At 37.6% G+C, this 15,810-nt stretch overlaps 2 protein-coding genes across 3 annotated transcripts; one reads left to right on the top strand and one right to left on the bottom strand.

Annotated features, from left to right (window-relative positions):
- Positions 1-1,789: 1,789 nt before the first annotated feature.
- Positions 1,790-8,905, top strand: LOC137719384 (uncharacterized). Its single transcript, XM_068458430.1, has 18 exons — positions 1,790-2,420; positions 2,654-3,173; positions 3,324-3,584; positions 3,709-3,800; positions 4,007-4,216; positions 4,296-4,697; positions 5,277-5,413; positions 5,533-5,626; positions 5,742-5,798; positions 6,100-6,234; positions 6,376-6,447; positions 6,610-6,723; positions 6,850-7,011; positions 7,120-7,248; positions 7,348-7,449; positions 7,538-7,617; positions 7,833-7,982; positions 8,175-8,905. Exons 1-18 carry the CDS (start codon positions 1,920-1,922, stop codon positions 8,740-8,742), a joined length of 3,786 nt encoding a protein of 1,261 aa, XP_068314531.1. The 5' UTR covers positions 1,790-1,919; the 3' UTR covers positions 8,743-8,905.
- Positions 8,906-9,091: 186 nt separating this feature from the next.
- LOC137719396 (3-oxoacyl-[acyl-carrier-protein] synthase II, chloroplastic-like) lies at positions 9,092-14,895 on the bottom strand. 2 transcript variants are annotated; one of them, XM_068458445.1, is made up of 14 exons: positions 14,099-14,895; positions 13,009-13,214; positions 12,728-12,931; positions 12,203-12,313; positions 11,989-12,084; positions 11,768-11,813; positions 11,591-11,670; positions 11,145-11,213; positions 10,720-10,804; positions 10,300-10,454; positions 10,141-10,221; positions 9,962-10,021; positions 9,715-9,881; positions 9,092-9,458 (listed from the first exon to the last, which is right to left on the bottom strand). In XM_068458445.1, the coding sequence occupies exons 1-13, from the start codon at positions 14,463-14,465 to the stop codon at positions 9,765-9,767; spliced, it is 1,677 nt and encodes a 558-aa protein (XP_068314546.1). In that variant the 5' UTR covers positions 14,466-14,895; the 3' UTR covers positions 9,092-9,458; positions 9,715-9,764. The 2 variants fall into 2 exon arrangements, with proteins under 2 accessions (XP_068314546.1, XP_068314540.1); XM_068458439.1 differs by having other exon boundaries at positions 9,092-9,442.
- Positions 14,896-15,810: the final 915 nt, after the last annotated feature.

The following is a 15,810-nucleotide window of genomic DNA, read 5'->3' as shown; positions in this document are numbered from 1 at the left end:
ATTGTTGTCTGGGTTTAAATTACTCTAAAAGTTCTGGATATTTTACTTATCAACATCTTACTTTCTTTTGAAATAATTATTTGCGATAAATACTAGATTTCTTTGGTGGTTAAGATATCTTTTATGATCGTGATTAAAAGATCCTATGATCCACGAAAATTTGTGGGACTGTCCCATGTGACAACCTGTTAGAGACTTGTTGCATAAGACAACCCGTACGAAAAATATCAACTTATTAGATAGTTTGTCTTGTGATCCCCATAAATACCCCACGTTTTACCTCCATTTACCTTAAAATATGTTTTGTTCCATCAAACAACCACCCTCATTCCTCAACACCGCATGTCCAAAAATTGTGAAAATTGTGCAGGGGGTCATAATTCATAAATAATTTCACGCTATCCACACATCCATTTTTATTTTTTACACACACCCATCAATTTTCAGCCATTGAATTGAATGACTTGGAGAAGATCAATGAACAAAAATTAACAAAGATGTGTGAGAAATAAAAGGAAGTATGTGAATGGCACTACCCTAATTTTACCAACTAAATTTTAGAAGCATTACCTTCATGTATCAGTATTATTGTCATCATTTTTCTATCTTTCTCTTCATGTGACGATAAAATAAGAGAGCTACTAGACCCACCTAGTTGTTTTATTTCCCTACCCACATTATATTTACACCCACTATAAAAAGTTAAAAAAATTAAAATGTTATCTCCCCACCCACTATTATTCCTAAAATAATCCTTTATATATTTTTTTTCTTTTTTTTTTCAACTCAGCTATCTATGCTGCACTTTCACCGTTTCTCAAGTCATGTTGTTTTATTTTTCTAATTGATTCACGTTTTCGTTGTTTTATCGAATTGAGTTTAGTCAAGTTAATTACAACACCATGCTTCATGTTTCTAGTTCGATTGAGCATGATACACTATCCATTATTGCCAAATTGTACGGCAACGTAATACGAAATCGTAGATACAACACATTCAAATAGGAATCAATTTAATTAATGAATGATTCAAGTTCGAGTTGCCGTGCTGTTGAATTGTCTGATCGATTTCTGAAATCGGGCTGTGTAACATGAGACACAAAAGTGATAGTTACAAGACCTAATACATTTGTATTTCTCCGATAATTAAAACTTTCATCAATTGCATGTAAAATAAAAACCCAGAAAGGCAAATGTTTAAATCCTAACAAATTGCACACAAAAAATTATTCTTTTACCTCTTTGATGGAAACATAATCCTCTGCTTCTTCCATAAAAAATGTCATCTTCTAAGTTCATTCTTTTTGCTTTCTCTAAATGAAAAGAGATGAGAAGGATGAGAGATGGGAAGGATGAGTTAGGGTTTAAGAAAGACAACTAGTCTAAAGAGTTATCAAACTCAAACTTTTCTTTTTTATTTTTTATAAAAAAAATAATAATGCAAAAGAGGGTAACTAAGGTCCTTATTAGTCATTTTACAAATGGACAAATTTGTAATAAAAAAATCATTAAAAGGTGGGTGAGAAGATAAAATATTGGAGTGGGAATAACATCTCTTCTCGCTTGAGTCCTTGACTATAAAATTCGGAAGAATAGAGTTAAATTCGGGTCAATACTTCCGAACCGGCCCAGACGGAATATATATCATCTTTTGGTGACGGGCCCGTTGAGTCCAAAGATGTAACAAGTGTCGGTCGCGCTTACGAACTCAGTGACCCATCCGAACCCGCCACAACTGGGCCACCTGGTTCCCAAAAGCTTAACTAAAACCTCGACCCGTAAATCCGCAACTTAACGGTCACCTTCTTCGCCCTCAGCTGTCTCCCTAAAACCCTAGCCAGTGCTGAGAGGTGGGCAAAAAAACCGAAGAACCATCGAAGCTAGGGTTTTTCTGCAATTCCCCAAAACACCCGCCCAAACATGGAAGGCATCGAAGTGGACGACGTCCACTCCCTCCCTCTAAGCGACGATGACGACATCTGCGCCTCAATCTTCACGCGCTTCAGCAGCTCCACGCGCGAAGACCACCACCACCTCTGTGCCGCCGTCGGCGCCATGGCCCAGGAGCTCAAAGACAAGAACCTCCCTTCGACTCCCGTCGCATACCTCGGCTTCACGTGCTCGTCCCTCGACGGCCTCGCCTCCCAGCCAGACCCACCCGGTCACGTGATCGACGCCCTCCTCACGATTCTCTCCATTGTGTTTCAGAAAGTATCGGTGGGGATTCTCGTGAAGAAGAGCGAGTTCTTATCGGAGCTCTTGGTCCGTGTTCTTCGGTCGCCGTCGTTGACGGTGGGTGCCGCCGTCTCGGGATTGAAATGTATATCGCATTTGCTCATTGTCAGAGGCCGCGTCAACTGGTCTGATGCCTCTCAATTGTATGGATTCCTATTGAGTTTCGTTACGGATTCTCGCCCGAAGGTGAGTTTCTCACATTTTATTTGCCTTTGAGTTCTTGTCGTTATTGTTGATTGTTCATGATAGAATTCAGATTGCTTCGGTCATTTACTATATAAATTCGATGAATTTGAGGTTTATTAAATGACGTTACGGCACAATTGTTGCATATTTTGGTAATGTCGATTGTTATAATTGATTCAGATTTTGATTCTGTTCCATGTACTTGAATGTATTGCAATTGGATTCGGAAACAGGTGAGAAGACAATCACATTTGTGTCTTCGCGATGTGCTGCAAAGTTTTCAAGGAACACCGCTCCTCGCCCCCGCAAGTGAAGGGATAACTAACTTATTTGAAAGGTTTCTTCTGCTTGCCGGTGGGTCAAGTGCAGATGCGAGTGAAGGACCCAAGGGAGCCCAAGAGGTCTTGTATGTTTTGGATGCTCTGAAAGAGTGTCTGTTTCTTATGTCAATCAAGTACAAAACCAACGTCCTCAAGTACTACAAAACTCTTCTGGAACTGCGCCAACCACTTGTTACAAAGCGCATAACAGACAGTTTGAATATACTTTGTCTCAATCCATCAACAGATGTTTCTCTTGAAGTGTTGCTCGATCTATTATGCTCATTAGCTCTTTCTGTCTCTACGAATGAGACATCTGTGGATGGCATGACATTTACAGCTCGCTTGCTTGGTACTGGAATGGCGAAAGTTTATTCCCTTAATAGGCAAATATGTGTAGTTAAACTCCCTCTTGTATTCAATGCACTCAAAGGTATGTAGTGTTTTGTCGTCCACTGACTTTAGTTGCGTACATTTTACCTTCTTATTAGTTAAAGAAATCTTCATCTAAGTCCCTTTTTATCTGTTCCATTCTAGAAAGCAGAACTCAAAAAGTTCTGTTGTGTTTCTTTGATTTTGGCAGATGTGTTGGCATCTGAGCATGAAGAGGCTATACACGCAGCAGCGGACACATTTAAGAGTCTCATTCGTGCTTGCATTGATGAAAGCTTGGTCAAACAGGGAGTTGACCAGATTGTAATGAATGCAAAAAATGATGCAAGGAAGTCTGGGCCAACTATAATTGAAAAAGTGTGTGCTACTATTGAAAGCTTACTTGGTTATCACTACGCAGGTGTCTGGGACCTTGCATTTCAAGTTGTCTCAGCAATGTTTGATAAACTTGGTATTACTTTTAAAATTTGATGCATCTGATTGTTTCCTCTTGTTTTTAACTGATTTATTTTTCTGTTACCATGCACTTATTATCTCCATTTGATATCAGAGGTATAACAACTGTTATCATGCAGGGGTATACTCTTCTTATTTCATGAGGGGCGCGATGAAGAGCTTGGAGGAAATGGAGAAGTTACCTGATGAAGATTTCCCTTTCAGGAAACAGGTCTTTCCTATATTATTCAGTGTTTAACATATTAATATTACTATGTCCACCATCATCATTTACAAGTTTTTTAGGCTGCAAGTCAAACTCAGTTCATTTTTTTAAAGATTATTTGGAAGCTTTTTGTGTGGTTTTGTCTTTGTTTAGTAATGTTTACTCTCAATTAGTGCGACATTTACTAATATAATGAATTTATTAATATATAGTTGCATGAATGCTTTGGATCGGCTCTTGTTGCAATGGGACCTGAAACATTTTTAGGTCTTCTACCTCTTAATTTGGAGGCTGAAGACCTAAGTCAGGTGAATGTTTGGCTCTTTCCAATACTGAAGCAGTATACAATTGGTGCACGTTTGAGCTTCTTTACGGAGTCAATTTTGGGTATGGTTGGAATGATAAAGGAGAAATCTAAAAAGGTATTGAACAGATCATACTGATGGAATGCTAGTTGTTTATTCCAGATGGAATTTTTTAGTTATGTGCTATAATTTGCAGCTGGAGTCACAAGGACGTATTGTTTCATCAAGGAGTTCAGATGCGCTTGTACACGCTTTGTGGTCACTGTTACCTTCCTTTTGCAACTATGCTTCTGATGCTGCTGAAAGTTTCAAGGATCTAGAGCAAGCCTTGTGCAGTGCCCTTCAGGATGAACCTGAGATTCGTGGGATAATATGCTTGAGCTTGCAGATTCTTGTTCAACAAAATAAGAAAATTGTGGAAGTGAATGATCTGTCTGATAGTGAATTAGGCAGCGCCAGACATAGAGCTATGGCCAATTATACCCCTGAAGTTAGAGAAGGTAACATGAGCGTACTCAAGTCATCTGCACGCAAGTTACTACCTGTTCTATCCGGTGTTTTCTTGAATACCACAAAAGATGATGCAGGCTGTTTGCAGGTACTTAAGCATACTGAGGTTACATGTGTTTTGTTTATTTGTTCTGCAAAATACATGACAAGAATGTCAAATCCACATTGATTTTTGTATAGTACACATATCCTACGGGTGTAACAAATGCAGTTTCCCTACAAATCATGCCTATCCTCATTAAAACCATGACACATTTTTTATAAGAGAGAGGCAGAGGGGAGTTATCTTTTTACCTAAATGTGTTAGATACCTCGTAGTGAACATTCAAAGAACTTAAACATAATTGAGCAATAAAGGCACAAGAACAAAAAGGAATTGGCTCACTGTATAAGCTGCATCCCTTTTTTACAATATCACCCTTTTCAGTCTTTTTTTTTTCTTTCTTTTGACTTCCCTTTGATCTTTTGGATACATTTGCACCTCTGTCCCCTCTGCTTCCCCTAATGAACTTGTACTTTTTCATATTGGGTTCAATTTTCTACTTAGGAATACATTTTTGGTTAGATACGTGTTTGTACTTTGTACTTTCAATGCAAAATTCGTTGATTACTTTTTCATGAATAGTGTTTTGTGAAGTTGTGAATAATTATGTTTCCACCTTTACAGTCCACAATTGGTGAGTTTGCTTCAATATCAGATAAAGAAGTTGTGTCTAGGTATTTTAGAAGTACATTGGTGAAGCTTTTGAAGGTTACTGAAGAGGCTAGGAAAGCAGAAAGCTCTAGAGATTCTAATACCATGCGGTACATCATTTTTTTTCCTTCTATGATGTTTAGTTCTTCAATTTCACAGTAGAGTTATCACGTCTCTCTCTTAGCAGGATGTCTGACCTGACATTAATTCTCTTCCATCTTAACTGCAGGGCACAACTATTTGACTTGGCAGTCTCACTTTTACCTGGTTTGGATGCTAAAGAGGTTGATGTTTTATTTAGTGCAATAAAGACTGCATTGCAGGTTTGGAAATCTTTCTCCTCCATCTGGTTATTTACTTTGTTTTTAAGAGGATCTAGAAATGCTTGGTAAAAGGAAATATTGCCTTAGTTACTAACTATGGGCTTCATGACTTCAGGATAATGAAGGATTGATACAAAAGAAGGCATACAAAGTTCTTTCAATCATTCTCAGGGTATGCAAAAGTTAAGGATTTGTATGATTTGGATGTTAGGGATTATCTTTATTAATGCTTTTGCACTGTACTTGAATTATTATCACCAGTCAGTGGAATATTTGGAAACATGGTTTACCGGTTCAAAGTCGTTTGCTTCACTGCTAATGTATTAGTTAAAGAAGACATGGTTACAAGGGCACTCATATAATTTTCTGGAATTATCTGCTGCTGAGCCGTCTTCTATCCATGTTATGGTGGTTTTTTTGTTTCTTTGCTCATCTCTTTTACTTATGGATCTTGTTGCTGGATGTATGGTCAGGACTGTGATTGGTTTCTTTCATCGAAGCGCAAGGAATTGTCTGATATTATGATTGAAGTACTTCCTTCATGCCATTTTTCAGCTAAACGGCACAGACTTGACTGCTTGTACCTCCTAGTAGTCCATGTTTCAAAGGTATGCATAAACATATTGATTTGCCAAATCGTATTACTACGTGTAGAATTCATTATTTGAATCTTAGGAACAAAGTTTGATGTAGGGAAAAAAATTCACATGTATGCCATTCCATGCTTAAGAACTTGAATCTTTTTGTAGAGCGACACTGAGCAGATGCAGCATGATATCATAAGTTCTTTCCTGACAGAAATAATTCTTGCGCTTAAAGAGGTAAAGTGGTTTAGCAGCTTCAATCTGGTTTCTTACTTAGTTTTTAATTTCCTGAAAGAATCTAATTCTTGCACTTAAAGAGCAAGAAGATCTTGCATTCTGCAGCTTCAGAATTTGTTCATTTATATGAAGTGCTACCAATGGTTTTCTTTCTCAATGCAGGCTAACAAGAAAACAAGAAATAGAGCTTATGACATCCTTGTCCAAATTGGCCATGCTTGTGGAGACGAGGAGACTGGCGGGAAGAGAGAAAACCTGCTGCAATTTTTTAACATGGTACTGAATATTGTTTCAGACTGCATCAGTTTTTTAACTGATAGTCTTTTGGCAATAAATGGTCCTGTGGGAAAGCAGAAATTATATAAATTTGCAGCATGTCTAAGGTTGATCTTATGGTCACAGGTAGCTGGGGGGCTAGCTGGTGAAACTCCTCATATGATCAGTGCTGCAATGAAGGGTTTAGCTCGGTTGGCTTATGAATTTTCTGACCTTGTTTCAAGTGCTAGCAATTTGCTCCCATCCACATTTCTCCTCCTTCAGAGAAAGAACAAAGAAATAATTAAAGTTTGTTCCCCTCTCGTTTAGATCAGCATTTTGGAGTTATTCAGTTACTTAAGTGAACTACTTGATAGTTGATAATCCGTTGACTTATTTGTTATTTCCTTTTCGCAGGCTAATTTGGGTTTGTTGAAAGTATTAGTAGCCAAATCACAAGCTGAGGGGTTGCAGTTGCACTTGAAAAGCATGGTGGAAGGCTTGCTGAAGTGGCAAGATGCTACTAAAAGCCACTTCAAAGCCAAGGTTGTTTCCTCCTCAATATGGTTGAGTTCAGTTGGTTTTGATGAATTTCCCCATAATTCTCATCACTTGCTTTTCAAACTCGATTTTTTTTTTCTTCAGGTTAAGCTGCTTCTAGAAATGCTCATCAAGAAATGTGGGCTTGATGCTGTTAAGGCTGTGATGCCGCAAGAGCATATGAAACTACTTACAAACATACGGAAGGTTTGTTGAGAGGCATCTTGCTAGATTGAAAATTTTCCAGGGGTACTCACCACTTGTTTCTGATCTTCCCCTTTTCTTGTGAATACAGCTGAAGGAACGAAAAGAGAGGAAGCTGGGTTCTAAATCTGAGGAAGCTAGATCTCAAGTGTCCAAAGCAACTACATCCAGGTCTCACTCTTTCATAATTTAAAAGTTAAATACATGCACGAGCACAATTCGCACTGTGCACATGTATTCTTATTGTAAATACACATCACACATGTGTGTATGTGCTGGTGGAACTTTTACATCTCATTTTTTAACTTTCATTTTTTGAGATATATGTAGTTTTTAATATTACTTCATGTTCTCTAACATTCTGTTATTTTCCATCTTCTTTTCAGGCTAAGCAGGTGGAACCATACAAAAATATTTTCTGATTTTGATGATGAGGAAACTGAGGATAGCGGTGCAGATTATATGGATGCCAAAACAGTGTCGGGCAGACGTGGCAAGGCGTCCACACAGCTCAAATCCAAATCATCTTCATTACGGTAGGGTGTTGTTGACGTTCATGTTGCAGTGTTTATGTGTTTAGAGAGTTACACTTTGCATTATTCATGATCTTGGTAGCTAGAAGTGTTCGTTGGATCATATCTGATTGTCCAGAAATGTTAAAAAATAATATGATCAACAACACAATCTGGATCGGCCGAAATGAACCAACACAATTGTTTGTATTACAGAAGAACAAATAATAAGAAGTTGCTTGATCAGCTAGAGGATGAGCCACTTGATCTGCTTGATCGGCAGAGAACTAGGTCTGCACTCAGGTCATCTGAGAGTTTAAAGCGAAAGATGGAGTCGGATGATGGACCAGAGATAGACCCTGATGGGCGCCTAATAATCCGCGACGAAGCAGAACCGTACAAGGAAAAGCCATCTGAACCTGATTATGATGCAAGAAGCGAAGCGGATAGTCACTTGTCTGTAAACTCAAAGAAGACACAAAAACGCAGGAAGACATCAGAGTCTGGGTGGGCTGCCACCGGCAAAGAGTACGCCAGCAAGAAGGCTGGTGGGGATTTGAAGAGGAAGGACAAGCTTGAACCATATGCATATTGGCCACTTGATCGGAAAATGATGAGCCGCAGACCAGAGCATAGGGCAGCCGCGAGAAAAGGAATATCGAGTGTGGTGAAAATGACGAAGAAGCTCGAAGGGCAGAGTGCCTCGGCTATCCTCTCCGCTAAAGGCTCGAAGTTTAAAGGGCGGGTTCAGAAGAAAGGAGGTGGCAAGAAGAAAACAAGGTGAAGAACCTCTTCAACTCGGATCAACACATTCAAGAGAAAGATATAAACCTTTTCTTGATTCGTTGATTACTATTTGCTCCACTGAATAGAGCTAAGCGACCATTTTATGTTTGAATTTTGAAATCACTTTTCGTGGAACTTTTTTTTCCACAAATTTTATTGAATATGTTGATACTGCTTGCCAATTAACATGAACATACATAGTGATGGATCGCGATGGCGAACAAGGAACGTGTAGGTTAGAATAGAATATCGCTTCGCCATAAATGAGTGTATGGACATTATAAAGACGCTCGAACAGGTCCCAATCCAAGTATAAAATTTGGAATCAAGATACAAGCAGGTCGGAATTCGAAAAACGTAAAGTCATGCAACTGCAAACTAAATTTCATTACAATCATCTGATGAGCCAACTAGTTGTACAGAATACCAAAATCAAACAAGGCAAGGCAACCGTTGCCGCAGCGGTGGTTCAATGACTAGCAGCAGCACATAAAAGGATCAAAAGCTACTGTGGCTATCGAAAGGGAAAGTTTCTAATAATAAGAAGCAAAAGTATTTCTTGTTAACCATTGGGTGAGCTCTTAATATTTCCTACTTAGGGGCCACCTCAACAATCTTCTCGAGCGATTCAGTTTTCATAGCCGCAATCTATCCAACCATGCACAAGCTGATGTACTTCAATGTCGATTCAGTCCCATCTGTAAATAACGGCTTCTGCTTAATTTTCAAGCATATACAAAAGAAAGATATCATTGATTTCATTGTTGAAGAAATACGTGACTCTGCTCGTAACTGTTCTACATATGTTGATTTCAAGTTGAAAGACATTAACTCAGACAAATAATCACAATACTACAGGTTTATGTTTCAGACTACTATTTTTTAAAAGAAATACCCACACTTTGCTTGATTTGTTTACATATTACTATCCTTCTAAGTTCTAAAAAAAGGTGGCAGTATGCGAACATACCTTCAGTAAGATTGCAGCAAAGGTTGGAGTAGCACACTAGATCTGTGTTTCTATTGGTATGGGGCAAACAAGACCGATGAGTTGTGGCCACCGAACCCAAATGAGTTAGACAATGCCACCTTAACGTCCAGCCTCTCTTTCTTTGGACCCACTAGTAGTTTTGTATCCTGCATTCATGTGCTGACAGAATTAGAGGATTCCAAATATACTTTCATTGGACGTTATCAGGGAACGGAAGACAACGTACCACACCCTCATCTGGGTTTTCCAGATTGATATTTGGATGTATCCACCCAGTTCGTATTGCCTACCCAAAAAGAAGATAACATGTCAAGAACTACACTTCAAACCAAAGAATTGTATTTGGTCTTCAAATATAAAGTCTAAAAATATTACAGTTTTTCCAAGTTGAAAACATCAAGTTACCTGCACTGCTGCAACAGCTTCTACAGCACCAGCTGCTCCTAGTAGGTGACCAATCATGGATTTTGTAGAGTTCACTCTCAACTGTAAAACATAATGATCTCATTGAACATGGAAATACAGGAATTAAGAAAACAGATGACGAACGTAATGTGTTGTTACCTCAGGGTTCTGGCCAAAACAATGAATGAGAGCATTATACTCCTTGAGATCTCCGGCTGGTGTGGATGTAGCATGTGCATTAATGTAATTAACATCTTCCCTAGACACCCCAGACTGCTCTAAAGCCTTTTCTATGCAGAGAATAACCCCGGCCCCTGTTTCCAAGGACATTAATAAAAATTTCAAATTCCAGCATTTGATGTAATTTGACGAAATAAAGTGCAAGGTGGATAAAATTATTCACACAAAAAAATGCTATAACGACATTATTCATACAAATATTTCCACATAATGTTCTTCCATAATGAACCTCTAATAGATCAACAGAAACAAGTTGCCAGAAACTTTCTTGTTTCCATAGCTCAACAAAAAGAACAAGAGAAATGTAGGAGTGATATTTCCAAAGGTAAAGCATATTACCATCAGGGTGTGGCTCAGTCATGTGGTAAGCATCACATGTGAAGCTCCCACCAAGGAATTCTGCATAAATAGTTGCACCTCTTTTCTGTAAGAAAATAAATATTGATGAATTAAACTTTCTAAAGAAGCATTTATACAGAAACACCATATCACATAGTAAGATAGAAATGAATGATTAGAAAATGCGTGTGAGACTACTATAGGGGCAGCAGCAAGCTCAGCTGACCATAATCACTCAACACAGTACAAAAAAAGTAACAGAAAGCATGATATGGATTAACTCGAGGGAACCACAGTATACAGAATGTCCCTAAAGACTTTGCACCTACAACCCTACAGACTATGTGATCCCACACAGAAAGAGAAAAAGAATATCCAGACAGACAACCCAAGTACCATTGCCAAGGTCATAGATTTAGAAATACCTTAGCATGTTCTAACTCTTCTAGAAGCAAAACGCCAGCTCCTTCCCCCATAACAAAGCCATCACGATTCTGTCCAATAACCAAAACAAGATTTTGTTAAAAACACCACTATGTAAGTCGACATGTTAGTAAGAAACAATGATTGCAGTTCCAAACATTTTCTTTCGCAATGGAGTACCTTTGCACTTGTTAAACGTTTCTAAAACAAAGAAACTCAAATCTCAAGCTTAATAGATGACTAGGTTTAGTTATAAATTACGACATATCATTTCAATAAAGCTGACTAGATTCCAACACAAATTTACATTGTGATAACCAATGTATGACATGCCCTTCTAGTGATTTTTACCATTCTTGTTCTTAGGAATATACAAAAGTTTCATCATATAACCAATCAGTGGATATAAAAGAATAAATGACTCTAGCATAGTTATTGGTCACATTACACTATCCCAAGGGCGTGATGCTTTAGTCGGATCATTGTTTCTTTGTGACAGTGCTCTGCATGCCACAAAGCCTCCCAATCCTGCAGTGATAGCATACGAAAAAGATTATTAAAAATTACGTTCAACTCAGAGTAAAAATAAGACAGAAATAACATCTGCAAGGAATGGGAGCAATACCAATAGGTATCATCACTGAATCTGAACCACCACAGAGCATAAGGTCCTGCATAAGATTTCAAAGAAAATTGTAAATTAGTTATTATATAATACTTAAAGAACGTTCATCAGATATCATTATTTTCAATTTTGCATCGAAACTACCACTAAATTACTTCATGTTGTAGGACAATATTTTGCATCTAAACTCTACCACTTAATATGATTAGCAGAATACTTACTGCTTCGCCTCTAATGATATGATTTGCCGAATTCAAAATACAGAAGTTGCTTGTAGCACAAGCAGTAGAGATTGAATAGTTTGGGCCCATCCAGCCCTGCAAGCGTAAAAAGTAAATTGCAGTTAAAAGGACAAGTATAAAATCTCAGCAGCCATCACGAATTGTAAGAGTATTGCATCGATAATATATATACGCATATATATTGTAATCTCACCAGATCCATTGCCAGCATGGCAGAACCCATATTTGTAGTTGCGAAAGGTACACAGAAAGGGTTCATCTTCTTATAGGAAACCCGTAAAGCTTCAATTGCATCATTGAAGACCTGTTCAATATCAAACACAAAATGGATTTATTAGAAATGACTGAAGTGATGAAAATACATCAGATCTTGTTCCAGAAGCAAATTTTGTAGGTCACTGTGAGACTATCTGGCTTCGAATTTAATTTTGCGAAAAGAATCTTTTGTGTTTACAAGATGTTTTACTACAGGAGAGAGATACTGATGCACTGTCGTAAATAAACAAATAGATAACATAAACAAGTCCAGTTCTGAAATTAAAAAAAAACTAAATTTCGTGCATCTCCATCGAAAATGACATTTGGAAGATGTGACATAACATTACAAACTCTAAACCATGCTTGCTAAAAACATCAAATTGAAGACAAACCAGTAGAAAGATTTTTCAATGTTCTGCAAAAAGTGTACATAATATTAAGGCACAGAACACTGAGGTACCTTCATGCCACCCATTGCTGAGCCAATCAAAACCCCACATTTTGCTTTATCTAATGTTTCCAGGACTTCTTCTGTGATTCCAGCATCTGCCAAGGCTTTCTTTCCAGCAGTAAGCAAATAAAGCATGAACTTATCCATTCTTCTAGAAAACTTTGGTGTTACCCATCCGTCCGTTGAGAAAGACTTGATCTCACCACCTATCCTCTAAAGAAAATAAAGAGAAGTAAGAACATAGTACTGAGAAAACAACAATTTGAAGGGAGGTTTAGTAAATTAGTCACCGTTGGAAACTGGGTACAATCAAATGCTTCTATCTCACTTATGCCACTAACTCCCTCAAGCAAATTATTGTAGAAGACATCAGAATCATGACCGAGTGGGGTAACCACACTCATTCCTGTCACAACCACTCGCCTCTGTCTTGTTAAAGGTTTCTTCTGTTTTGTTAACTCTTCAGTAGGTTGCACAGCTACAGCCATGGTTTCCCCTATATTTCCACGAATAACAATGATTTAAAACAAACGAAGATGTCATGCATGTCAAAGAATATTTTTACTTATACATTGATGGAAAAACCGAAGTTAGAGTCCTCAAAGATCTACAAGGCAACGGACAATCATTCTATATACATTCACACCAACGTAAATAATAAATCTTTCCTCTCTTTCCTGGTCCAATACATAAAACTTCTTCAGTAACAAGATATTCTATTCCTTATTCTTTGTAAATTAAAGTTCGTGGCTAGTATAATCATGAATCACTCAACAGTTGCGAATGGAGATGCTCTGAATCAATGAGTCCAACTAGAATACTGTACTATTAAAACCATTGTTTATTTTTTGGCAACTGTAATTCCAATAGAAAAGAAGACAGCACAGCATGGAAAACTTTTTCCTCTCTTTCCAACAACATTTGGTATACCAACATAACCAACTTCAAATAAATCATACTGCATAGCAAGAATAAAGTGAAATTCCAGAATATATAATTGAAAAAAGGTTTTTCAGCCAAAATGGTCTATGTGATTAGCATATCTCCTTTTTGGTCATTGACAATGAAAATCGATAAAAGTGGTCCCTGAGTTTCACAATTTAATGAGGATATTGACAGGACTAGAATGATTTAAGGTGGACAAAACGCAGGGACTACTATCGATTTTCAATGTTTATGCCAATCTCATGGACCATTTTGGCTAAAAAAACACAAAAAACACGCACACAAAATACATGCCCAGATTCCAAATAATATATATTTTTTTTTTTCCAAAAGTAAAAACAGCAACACAATCAGCATGTTCTGATAAAACAAACAATCACAAAAATAATAATTTAACTTTGAACATGTCAAAAACAATCATAAAAACACAATTACCAGAGTAGGAGGCTCCATTAAATCGCCTCTGCCTTCGATTGGATCCAAACAGTGATGAAAGCCCATTGCATCCCAAAGAAGATAAACCCCTTGAGCTGTTGTACTCATCGCAGGGCTCGAAAGCCAAGCAGGAGCTCATGAGGCCCTGAATGCTGGATCCACTGAACGCAGAAATCAGGCTCTTCTGGAATTCGACACTAAAGCTACTACACTTGGACGGCAGCCTCCTTCTTCCGGCGCATTTCGGCCGCCTCCGGGAGGAGCTGAGCATAGATGGCCTGGCGGAGCAGTCCCTGTCGCACGTGACCGACATGCAAGCGGCCACCAGCCACGTGCAGAGCGGAGATGCAACAGAGGAGGCAGCCATGGGGACGACGACGATGATAACCCAGATGCTCAAATCGGAAAATACAAAAACCCAATTGGGGTAAATCGATTTGGGGCAACCCCAGAAATGAAAAGCACGCAGCAATGGCAATCTGCGCCCGTATTGGGAAGAGAGAGAAAGGAGGACAGAGAATCCCAAGAGAGTTAAAGGGTATATGAGGGAGATGGAAGAGAGAGAAATGGTGGTTTGGTGGAGGAGGTGGTGAAGAAGTCGAAGGGAATCGGTGGTGGTGGCATTCGATATTGTGTGTCACTGTGCTTTAAAACGGTTCGAGACGAGACGCCAAAGTATTGGGCAACTGAGTCGTCCTCAGAATAACAATGACAAGTCTCTAATCTCCTCTCTCACTCTCCTCTCTCACTGAGTCGTTGCGCTATGAGGAAGGAGACGCATCGATAATACAGACCCGAATACATTATACATATATCGTCTAGCAAAATACAAAGATCTATGACCAGAAACTTTGTACATTTATATATATAAAAAAAACATTATATATATTTAGTTTACAATAATAGATTAAATATATGCATATTTGGTTAGCGTGAGTGAGTGAATCAGTGTTTGATAATATAATAGAGTCATGATCAGTATCGTCATTAGCAGTCCTCTAATTTAATTTATAATTATTTTTTGTCAAACGATAGATTTTTTATATGTTTTTTTTATTTTAGTCTATTTTGTTTATAATATGGCTTGTGAGCTGCTCTCATAAGGTCCTCATTTTGAGGATCTATGAGACTCCTTTTTTATATGAAGCTTCAAATTAATCTTATGGTATATTAAACTATCAACTTAAATATTTTTTTTATACGGAAACAACATATAAACTGATAAAACAAAAAAATAAAATAAAAAATAAAAAAGGAAGAGAAAAGAAAGTTTCACGACATGTCAATCTCCATCAAATATCTAAACCCATCAAATCCAAATATGAAAACCAAATAATTTTACACGTCCAATTTCATCAAATCTTTATTTAATTACTTTCCCAATTTATTGTATTTCGGTGTAACAAGAATTATTGATGTTGATATCAATCTACCATAAGATAAATTATTAAAGTTGATCTATTAATCTACCATAAGATTAATCTAACGGCTCATATGAAAAAGGACCTCGCAAGTCCTCAAAGTGAGGACCTTAGAAGTGTAGTTCTGCCGTTTTAAACACCACTTTAAATGGCCATTTGTGTAATTTAGGGTCTTTTAATTTAAATACTAATTCCTAATAAAAATTTTAGTTAAAGTATCATATTTTTAATTTAAGTACCAAGTAAAAAAAAAAAATTTCCAAAATAATTAAAAAAAAAAAATTTTACACA

The sequence above is a fragment of the Pyrus communis genome, chromosome 1, assembly GCF_963583255.1.
Source record: "Pyrus communis chromosome 1, drPyrComm1.1, whole genome shotgun sequence".
NCBI classification, from domain to species: domain Eukaryota; kingdom Viridiplantae; phylum Streptophyta; class Magnoliopsida; order Rosales; family Rosaceae; genus Pyrus; species Pyrus communis.
This window is presented reverse-complemented; position numbering and strand designations above follow the sequence as displayed.